This window comes from Gymnoscopelus braueri, assembly GCF_963280865.1.
Source record: "Gymnoscopelus braueri genome assembly, chromosome: 14".
NCBI classification, from domain to species: Eukaryota; Metazoa; Chordata; class Actinopteri; order Myctophiformes; family Myctophidae; genus Gymnoscopelus; species Gymnoscopelus braueri.
The window spans coordinates 23,890,948-23,901,898 of NC_137619.1; the positions used below are offsets into that span (position 1 = coordinate 23,890,948).

General features: G+C 45.2%; 1 protein-coding gene across 1 annotated transcript in view; it reads left to right on the forward strand.

Moving 5' to 3' along the window:
- LOC308100567 (4-galactosyl-N-acetylglucosaminide 3-alpha-L-fucosyltransferase 9-like) overlaps nucleotides 1-438 on the forward strand; it is a gene marked incomplete at both ends in the record, with an annotated part of 11,185 nt that extends 10,747 nt beyond the window's left edge. The window contains one exon of the mRNA XM_080449634.1: nucleotides 244-438. Within this exon, the coding sequence (XP_080305760.1) occupies nucleotides 244-438 (195 nt within the window). The remainder of the gene's footprint in view (nucleotides 1-243) is intronic.
- Between the last annotated feature and the right edge of the window lie 10,513 nt (nucleotides 439-10,951).

The window sequence follows — 10,951 nt, forward strand, 5'->3', positions numbered from 1 at the left end:
ATTTAACTCCAAGCTAGCCTTCTGCACCAGCTTGTTCAGTTTGTTGGCATCCTTTTTGTTGATGTTCCCCCCTGACAAAATAAAGCAAAGAAGAACCTGGCAACTACAGACTGCAACAGACTGCAACAGCACATTTTGATGGACCTGAGGCTCAGCTTGCTCTGTCCATTACTTTAGATGACCTCAATAATGTCATTCCAGTCCAGTTGTATTGCTCATGTGTACTCTCACAGGGACGTGTAGGTGTCTACCACCTCCACCTTCTCCCCTCAGATGCTGACAGGAGTTGGGGAGCCTCTTCCTGCTCCACCGGTAGTCCACCACCAGTTCCTTGGACTTTTCAATGTCGAGCTGCACTCCTCTTCGTTGTCATTTGCGATGCAGCTGACAATCGAGGAGTCATCGGAGAACCTCCGTAGATGGCACGTACCCATGTAGAAGCAGAAGTCAGGTTTTGAGGGCAAACGGATAGGTGACAGCGTGGTTCCTTGGGGAGCACAGCTGTTGCTCCCCAGTACATATGACAGCCAGGCTGCCCATGCAGCCTGCAGTCTAACGTACTGTACTGGGATCTGCTGGTAAGGTAGGCATAATCCAGACCACTAGGCCGTGGTCGAACCTGCATCACTGGGAGCTTCTCGCCTAGCAAGAACGCACTGGAGAAGAACACGACTCCATGAGGCTGTGTGGCCTCTCCAGATGTGTGTAAATGGTGTGCAAGCTCATAGTGCTGCCAGTATATTGAGCCTGTTCAGTAAGTTACTGTTACCAAGAGCGATGGCAGTATCAGATTTGTCTCTCAGCCTCAGCAACTACAATCAGAATCAAAATCATCTTTACTGTCACATCACAGGTTTACAGGTGTAAAACAGTGGGTGCCATTTTTTTTTTGTACAAGCTCCATCGTTTTTGATTGTTTCCAGAAAGAGAAAGAAAATATAGAGGAGGGGGAGCAAGGGGGAAAAAAAGCAGGAATCAAAGAAAGACAACAAGTTATCTACAATATACACATACTGTAGCATATCCATACAAACATTATGTACATGAGGTATTAGTAAAAGGATGCACGAGCATAGCAGCTGGTATATACTGTTCATATAGACATTAAGGTGCAAGACGAGTATCAGTGCGTTGTGCATGAGATTACGGTGCAAGCGAGTGTCAAGTTCAACCACATAGTCCACACAAAGCAGGTCCATGAGGAAAGCAAAGCAAAAGTCCAAGGCCAGCCTGATGACAGGCGGTGGGCATGCCTTGTTCAACAGACTGATGGTAGCCAGGTGGAAACTGTTCACAAACCTGGTGGTCTGGCCCTTGATACTACGGTAAGCCGTCTTGCCCGGCAGCAGGCATTGTAGGGGTTTGAACAGTCTGTGGCTGGGGTGGTGGTGTGGGTGGTGTCTGTCCTTGATGTTGCGCTGAGCTTTAACTATGTACGTCTTCTTGTACGGTTCCTGCTACACAACACCACTGACAGCTTTCTTTTTCTGATACACGCTGAGGAAGGCTTGACGCCGAAACGCATCTGTGCATGCCCGTGCCTTATTAATTAAAAAGTACCAGAAGGACTTTGGAGTGCTGGCTATTCTTTGTTTTATACATTGTGAGCCATGCACCCGGCATAATATAGTTGAATGGACTGAGTGTGCTCGTTTTTGTTTCTACTGCTTTCTTTTTCTCCCCAATGAAATCAGCGTGGGTTGGATTCTGCAGCTAGAGTTATCTCCTTAGAACTCTATGACAGGGGGGCCCAACCAGTCGCCCGCAGCCTGATTTTCAGTGGAAAGCGAGATTATTTTGAATACAATTATTTCATTAATCCAGAGGGGAGAAAACAAACAAATCTACTGATGTAACCTGATTTAATATGCTGAGATGATGTACAGGAAGCGCAAAGTTACTTACTCACCGTCGATGCGTCCATTGCATACATCCTACTGATGAACAAAACCCACATTGAAGAAAAGCTATACAAACATAGCATGTAACGGTCAAGCCTAAACCTGTGACCCATAGAAAGGTGTTACCCTAGGGAGAGCCGTTTCACAGGAAACCCATAGACTCAAGAGGCCTACATGAATACAGGCTTGCCAAATCCATACTTTGTTGCACCTACAAGTTCACAATGTGTTGCGTATATTAATACCTTTCATAAAGAATTAAGCTGTGGCAGCCAAATTTAAGGGATAGCGGTCCGCCACAGTTAAATGCATATAGGGAACACTGGCTACATATGTTTTCACTGGAAATCAGCTGAAGCACCTTGAGCCCATGGCATCTATTAATTAGCAGAATTGTGACTTATAAGGGGTTATCCTCTAAGCTTTGATGCATGCTCCATATTGATGGGAATTAACACTATGGGTGAATCCCCTTATATCCTGTTATATGCTCTCAGTATATATTTATGTATGTGAGTGTACCATATTTGTGTGTGTGTGTGTGTGTGTGTGTGTGTGTGTGTGTGTGTGTGTGTGTGTGTGTGTGTGTGTGTGTGTGTGTGTGTGTGTGTGTGTGTGTGTGTGTGTGTGTGTGTGTGTGTGTGTGTGTGTCTCCAGCCTACAGGCCAGGCTTGCAACCGTAAACAGAACCCTGGTGCCAACAACAAGGATAGCCTGGCATACCAGTCCAAAAAACGAATAAATAAATAATAATTTAGGTAAAACAAATAATTAGATTTTTGATATTACACTGTTTAGACTGATGATAGGTTCTTGGTTTACCTATGATCCTAGATTACTATCTCTATGCATTTTATGTATTACCTTGTGTTAATACCTTGCTTACTTAAATCGCTCTGGATTAAGAGCATCTGCTAAATGCCTGAATTGTAAAATAGGGGCAAAAAACTAACCTGAAACTGAAATCCGACTCACACCATCACTTTGGATAAAGGTGCTATATACCTTAAATGCACCATTTACCATTTACAGACAATCCTTGATTGTCTGTAATCTGAACCCAAATGAACCTGGCAGGTTCATTCGGATCAGTTATATTAATTTCACTTACATACTTACATACTACAGTAACCATGAGCTTCTTGGTTGCTGTATTTAGGTGAAATTAATATCAAGAATCAAGAAGGTTTTTCACCTACTCAACAATGACAATAGTCATTATAAAAAAATAAAATTAAGACAAGCTAAGCCATCAGCAGTATCCATATAAGGACAGTAGCATAATAAGGACAGGGAGAAAAAACAAAGTATATATTATAAATGTTGGAGGCATTAAAGAAGTAAACATGCATTGAAGTGACAAAGTAAAAATGTAAGGAATGCTTTCACTTTAGATATATGCTTTCTGTTGGCTAAATGCCCCCATATCGATCAATAAAGCTTATGGTATCATATCTTATCTATTTTATTCTATAAACCTCTACCATCTGTACCATACTTTCTGCTTCTTATTTATTATACATGCTTTCATCTCACATAATCAAACAAAATCCAAACAGATGAGCATCATTTTATAGAGCTCCACCTTGAGAGGGTCTGTTAGGGGCCGGTGGCAGGCCCCCCTATAGCCCACAATTTTCGGCCCACCAGCTGCTGTTAGACGCACTAAATTGTAGTATAATGAGTGTGTAAATTGCCAGCAATTACAGAGTCAAATTGAATAAATCCTCCGAACTATGGACTGTCCTCTCTCTTTATAGTGTGCTTAATTGATGTGTCTTTGATGGAGAGTAATAGATAAGTGATGAGAAACTGAAAATACATTTAGGTCTTTGATGCGGTTGATGCTGCTCAAAAGACGGATTCTAATTTGAAGGAAGGGAGTTGAGAGGAGAGTGAGTTACAATGGGTTAGAAATCATTGGTTTTAAACCATTTATCGTCATTAAAAATGTAACAGACCATTTATGAGAATCAGAAAAAGAGTTTGGGCACCGTAATCTATGGAAATTTTGAAAAACATAAAACAAATATACCTCATGGAACCTATACCACTTAGTCTTTTAGAACAGCAGCTGGATAAAACTTAATTAAGAAATGTGATCAAACTAAAGCTGATAAAACCAGTGAAATTTGACGTTTGGAATGTGTCTCGCATCATCTGTGTGTGTGTGTGTGTGTGTGTGTGTGTGTGTGTGTGTGTGTGTGTGTGTGTGTGTGTGTGTGTGTGTGTGTGTGTGTGTGTGTTTGTGTGTGTGTGTGTGTGTGTGTGTTCAGCTGATGGTTGTTCTTGGCGTGTTGACATGTGCCTTCAGGTGCACACGGTTCTCCATTTCACGTATAAAAGAAAAAACTACATGCACACACACAAAATCCCAGTGACAAGAAGAATGCATGAATACACAGAGACAAAACGTCACAAGCACACACACACACACATACACTGAAATAAACAAGTACACGCGCACACACGCGTCTGCACGCGCGTGCGTGCGCACACACACACACACAGGCTACACACACACAGGCTACACAATGACAGAACGACAGCAACCGATCTTTGATCTCCATATGGAGATGTGAAGACACCAAAAAAAAAAAAAACAGCCGTTTGAGCAATGTTTTTCAGTTCCGCCTACTCTGCTGGTCCCCCAACATGCAAATAACCCTCAGTATTAAGTCAAAGACAATTATTAGCATGTAGATATCATATGTTCAGTTTTTGCATGACAGAATCATAATGTAAAGGGATTGGAAAGTGAAATTCATGATTCCTATTAACTACATCATTTGAGGTCTTATAGCTAAATAAATAGCTGAAACTAGTTTCACACCAGCTTAGAAATAATATCTATCTGAATGTGTGTGCCCCCCCCATCTGTTTAGAATGATATTGGTAAAGGTATGATTGTAATTTATTGCACATGCACTGTAATAAACAGTGATTTTAAAGCATATTTTTGGGGGGGTTTTGGGTGCAATTCCACTTTGTTTGCACTTGTTTGTGTGCTGGCTGGGATGAAAATCAGCATCTCCAAATCTGAGGCCATGGTTCTCAGCAGGAAACCGGTGGATTGTGCAGTCCGGGTAGGGAATGAGGCTTTGCCCCAGGTGAAGGAGTTTAAGTATCTCGGGGTCTTGTTCACGAGTGAGGGGAGGACGGAGCAGGAGATCAGCCGGAGAATCGGAGCAGCAGGAGCGGTATTGCAGTCGCTGTACCGCACTGTGGTGACGAAAAGAGAGCTGAGCCAGAAGGCAAAGCTCTCGGTCTTCCGAGCAATCTTCGTTCCTACTCTCACCTATGGTCATGAAGTGTGGGTCATGACCGAAAGAATAAGGTCGCGGGTACAAGCGGCCGAAATGAGTTTTCTCAGACGGGTGGCTGGCATCTCCCTTAGAGATAGGGTGAGAAGTTCGGTCACCCGGGAGAGACTCGGAGTAGAGTCGCTGCTCCTTCGCTTGGAAAGGAGCCAGCTTAGGTGGTTCGGGCATCTAGTACGGATGCCTCCCGAGCGTCTCCCTAGGGAGGTCCTCGCTGCACGTCCCACTGGGAGGAGACCCCGGGGCAGACCAAGGACCAGATGGGCGGATTACATCTCCACACTGGCCTGGGAACGCCTCGGGATCCCCCAGGAGGAAGTTGCTAATGTTGCTCAGGAGAGGAAGGTCTGGAGCTCTCTGCTGGAACTGTTGCCCCCGCGACCCGACTCCGGATAAGCGGTTGAAGATGGATGGATGGATGTTTGTGTGCTAAAAATGTGACTTTGAGTCCTCTTTCGCTGTGCAACGTAAGTCAATGGGGGGAATATTTTGGATGATCTATTTTGAACATACCAATTATGTTATGTATAATTATGTTATATTAAAGATAGTTACTACAAAGCCAAACCTCCTATGATGCTTAATTAAAGCTAAGCTAACAAGCTCAGTGCACCAGGTGATTTATTTCCTTGATGCCTGACGCAGCTACAATATCATGGACTGGACATAGTGTTGTTTTACAGCCTTGTAGGTGGCGGTCCGGCCCATGTCTCTCATGCTGTCAATGTACAGTATTTAGGTCACGCCCCCTCAATCCTCTTGAAATGTTAGCACAGAAAATGCTTAGATCTCGGACAGCTCTCAGGGTCTGATTCTGAGCGTCAGTTCATGTATCGCATACAGCAGCGATATCTAATGTATACCAGAATCACATCAAATCATCGACCAAAGGAAGAAAATGCCACACCTACCGTTCCACATTTAAAATACAATAAAGCTATTAAGTCTGGTTATGAACAAACAGAGACTAATTTCACTGTCAATGTGCCCTAAGCCAGACCACTTACAGCCACCCCCTCCCCGTCATTATTACCCAGTGGGAACGGTAAGGGTCACACTGGACGCCCGTGTTTTATAGTTTGTGGGTTTTAGGAGTCCAGTAAAAAAAAAAAAAAAAAGGAAAGAGGAATGGCTTCATCTGAATTAATCACCGGCACAAGACCATCGCCACCATGGCACACCGACATCATCATCATCATCATCAGAGATATACTGCTACCCACAATCCCTTTCAGCAAGCCGACTAATTAGCCGCAGAAAGGTCAAGCAAAGTCAGGGTGTGATTAGAGAGGAGGGGGGGCTTTGGTGGGGGGGGGGGGGGTGGGGGCGGCAGAGGAAAGAGAGAATGAGGGTGGGGGGGGGGGGGAACAGCTCACATACATCTAGTTGTTTTTTGGACCGTTGCCAAAATGTCTCTTTTTCCCTCCCCCTCCCTCTCGCACCCCCTCACAGTGAGTTAGAGCATTTCTGTAAACTGTGCTGCTGCTGCTGCTGCTGGTGGCTTCAATATTTAATGAATTGCTTATGTTGCTGCACCTGGACACATCCGCTAAGCTGGCCAATCAGGTAAGGTGTCCCTGGAGGGTCATTAAGCATCAGCCATTTGCAGAAAGGGCATGGGCAACCGTACAGAACAGAATGGAATGGGAAGGAACGGAAGAGAATGGAGTGAAACTATGAAACAGCATGGAATGGAACTACACAGAACTGAATGGAACAGCAGAATGGAATGGAACACAACCAAACAGAACGGAACAGAACAGAACAGAACAGAACAGAACAGAACAGAACAGAACAGAACAGAACAGAACAGAACAGCAATGTCATGACATGACATTTTTTTTCCATTTAAAAATTCTAATGGACTTTTTTTTACATCACGTATTATGATAACTGTTCCCAAAATACAAAAATAAGTCTGGGCAGTATTGTGCAGGGGGAGGGGCATGTGTATCGTTAATGATATTTAGGTATATTTGATCCAGTCTGTGTTTGGAGAAAATTTAATTAATTCTGTGGTGGCACCAGCAAGTAGCGTTGGAAAAGCACACGAGCAGCAGGATATCACTCCCGTCAAAATATTCCTGAGATTCCTTAAGATTTCGTGCAATTTTTGTATAGTTAATTTAGTTTCATAAAACAACGGAGAACTGACAATGGCTCTCCTACAGAAAGACAAAAACGAATGTAACACGAGGTGCAGCAGCCGCACAAAATGTTTAGTGAAATACAGCATAACCTTGTCATTTCTAAGACTGAGAATTGTAGTCGACCATTTATTTTCTTCATCTTTGGACAAATGAGTACTTTTTCAACATCAGTTGACGCTTCGTAACCATATGAGCAAAAATGTCAAGACTAATTTATTTTCTGATTTTTCTGGTTTACGTTTTTGGAATTTTGGAATGGGGAAAAATGGCCCACAGGGCGTGGTTCTGATGTCAGGACTTCGGTACTCTGTGGCAGGCCTCTGCACCACAGCAACAGGCCAATGGCTGTTAAGGACTGTGGATTCGTCTGCCTGTATGGTGTGTGTGTGTATGGTGTGTGTGTGTGTGGGGGGTGTGTGTGTGTGTGTGTGTGTGTGTGTGTGTGTGTGTGTGTGTGTGTGTGTGTGTGTGTGTGGGGGGGGGGGGTCAATAAGTACATGAGTGCGCATGCGTGTGTGTGTGTGTGTGTACACGTGTGCGTGCGTGCCGTGCGTGTGTGTTCAGTACGCCATCCAGTGCCAGGTTTAAGCATGGCAGAAGATGCAAGGGCCCCTGGAATCCCCCGGAGAGCCCTAGTAGCACAGTGATATGGCCCCAGGCCTATATCCCCCCGGCTCCATGTACACTCAAAACATCTCCCCTCCTTAAAAAACAGCAGTGGCAGAATGCTGCTTTCCTGTCAACAGACAAACACACAGGAGTGTGTTGGACGCCACTGACACTGTGCCTGCTGCACGCCACGCTGGGAGCCATGGGAATTCAGTGCAGTACAGAGGAGCTGGAGACTGCACCATGGGTATATAGGCTGCACATGTCACTCTACATAACACCTCCAAGGAGAGATGGGCTTTATGAGAACAACACGTGTGTGTGTGTGTGTGCAAGGAAACCACACACACGCAGGCACAAACACACGCAGACATGAACACAGACACACACACACACGCGCGCGCACACACACACACACACACACACACACACACACACACACACACACACACACACACACACACACACACACACACACACACACACACACACACACACACACACACACACACACACACACACACACACACACACACACACACACACACACACAGGCACGCAAGCAAGCGGACACACACACACACACAGTCAAATGCTGCCAAAGTGCACAAACAAATACACGTGCACATGTTGTCAAATGCTATAACACAGATACTGTGTGTGTGTGTGTGGGGGGGGGGGGGGTTGGGGTACCAAAGGCAGGTGGACCTCTCTGACAGCCTGTACGCGTGTGTCCGAGTGTGTGTGTAGGTGTGTTACAAGCATCTGACAACATGTGCATGTGTATTTTTGTGTGCACTTTTGCAGCCCTTTACTGTGTGTGTGTGTGTGTGTGTTTCGGACACAAGTTTCAAGCAAGTTCATATTCAAGACTTTATTCCTCACTGACTATAACTTGATTTGTGGCAACACATACGCACGCACGCACGCGCACACACACACACACACACACACACACACACACACACACACACACACACACACACACACACACACACACACACACACACACACACACACACACACACCATGGACAAAATACACAAGAGGACCTTTACCTGGAAAAACCTGACTACTGAAGGGAGAAGTCTTGTGAGGCAAAGACACCATTACACACACACACACACACACACACACACACACACACACACACACACACACACACACACACACACACACACACACACACACGTCAAATGCTGCCAAAGTGCACACACAAATACACGTGCGCCACCGTGCGCATGTTGTCAGATGCTTGTAACACACACAACCATATACTCAGACACACATACAGTACGTACACACACACACACACACACACACACACACACACACACACACACACACACACACACGCACGCGCGCATGCACATGTATTCTCAGACACGGACACACGCCTGCAGATACTGTACTGTACTCATGCACGCCATACAAACACACTCTGGCGCCTGCATATCCACTCTCTCACCCCTTCACGCATTCTTTCACACACACACACACACACACACACACACACACACACACACACACACACACACACACACACACACACACACACACACACACACACACACACACACACACACACACACACACACATGCATTCACGCACGCACACGGTAAGTGGACCTCGAGCCTAATGGAGTTTAATTACTCTCCGCACATCCATCAGGGTCCAGTAGAAGAGAGGAGTATTTTATCACTACTTTTAGGGGTTATTAGTACAAATACAGTGTCAGGCTGCATTAACAACGTCACACGTCAGACTGGCCTGCCCTCCACACCTTCATTATCAGCTCTATCAATATCCATCAGCTCTAAACGCTTTCTACACCTCCGCCCAACCTTTCCCTCTCTCTCCTCTCTCTCTCTTCCTCAATGTCGGCACTTCACAGGGGTGGAACGTACATTTACTCACTTTACATGACTTGAGTATTTCCCCTACATCTCAGAGGCAAATATTGTGCTTTTTACTCCACTACAATTATTTGACAGTTTTAGTTTCTAGCCACTTTGCAGATTTACATAATTAATACAAAACATACATTAACCACAATTTTATACTTTGACTATTTGAAAATAGCAGATCTACCATGTATGTTGTGAACTTGTAGATCTGCTATTTTTGCAAAGGTCTGACACATTTATGAAGGATTTTAGTACTTTTACTTTGGCACTGAAAGTGTATTTTGATGCCAATACTGTTGTAATTTTAATCAAGTAACATTTGGAATACAGGACTTTTGATCTGAGTACTTCTTCCACCACAGTCACTTCCTCACTTTGTCCCACCCCCCCCACCTCTCTCTCTGTCTCCCCTTTGCTCTCTCTTTTTCTCCATCTATGCCTGTCTCTATATACTCTCTTCCGTCCTCTCATTCTCTCTCTCTCCCTCTCCACTCTGTCTGACTCCCTTCCAAACACACCCCTATAAACCTTTCAGTCCATTCATCGTCCGGGGGCCCCCAACCTGAACCCCCGGGGCCCGATATAGTGGCCAGTGATGGAGTCGGTGACCGCCCGGCAAGGACGCTCATAGCCAACCGACTTTGAGAGCCAACGGGTCGCGGTCACCGCAGAGTGACTAAGCGAGCGAGCCAGAGAGGGAGAGAAAGAGAGACCGAGAGAGACAGAGAGGGAGACAGAGAAGAGTGGAAAGAAGAAAAAAACCTGGATCGGATGACTACTTTTAAGGGGGGAGCGCCCCGAACACATTATTCACTGTGCGCCATTACCGAGCGTACAAAGGTGAGAGGGATTAAGGGAGATTTGCTTCTTTTTTATGTGTTAAGTTTCTCCGGGAGAAGGGGACAGTCTGCTGCGTTTCTGCTGAGCAGAAAGGGGTGGGGCGGGGGGGGGACAGGATATATCAATCAAGTCATATCCGACACCTTGGGAGTCCATTACGCACTGCCCAGACTGACATTTTGACTAATTCAAAGGGCTGCTCTCGTTTCGAGTCTTTAGACAA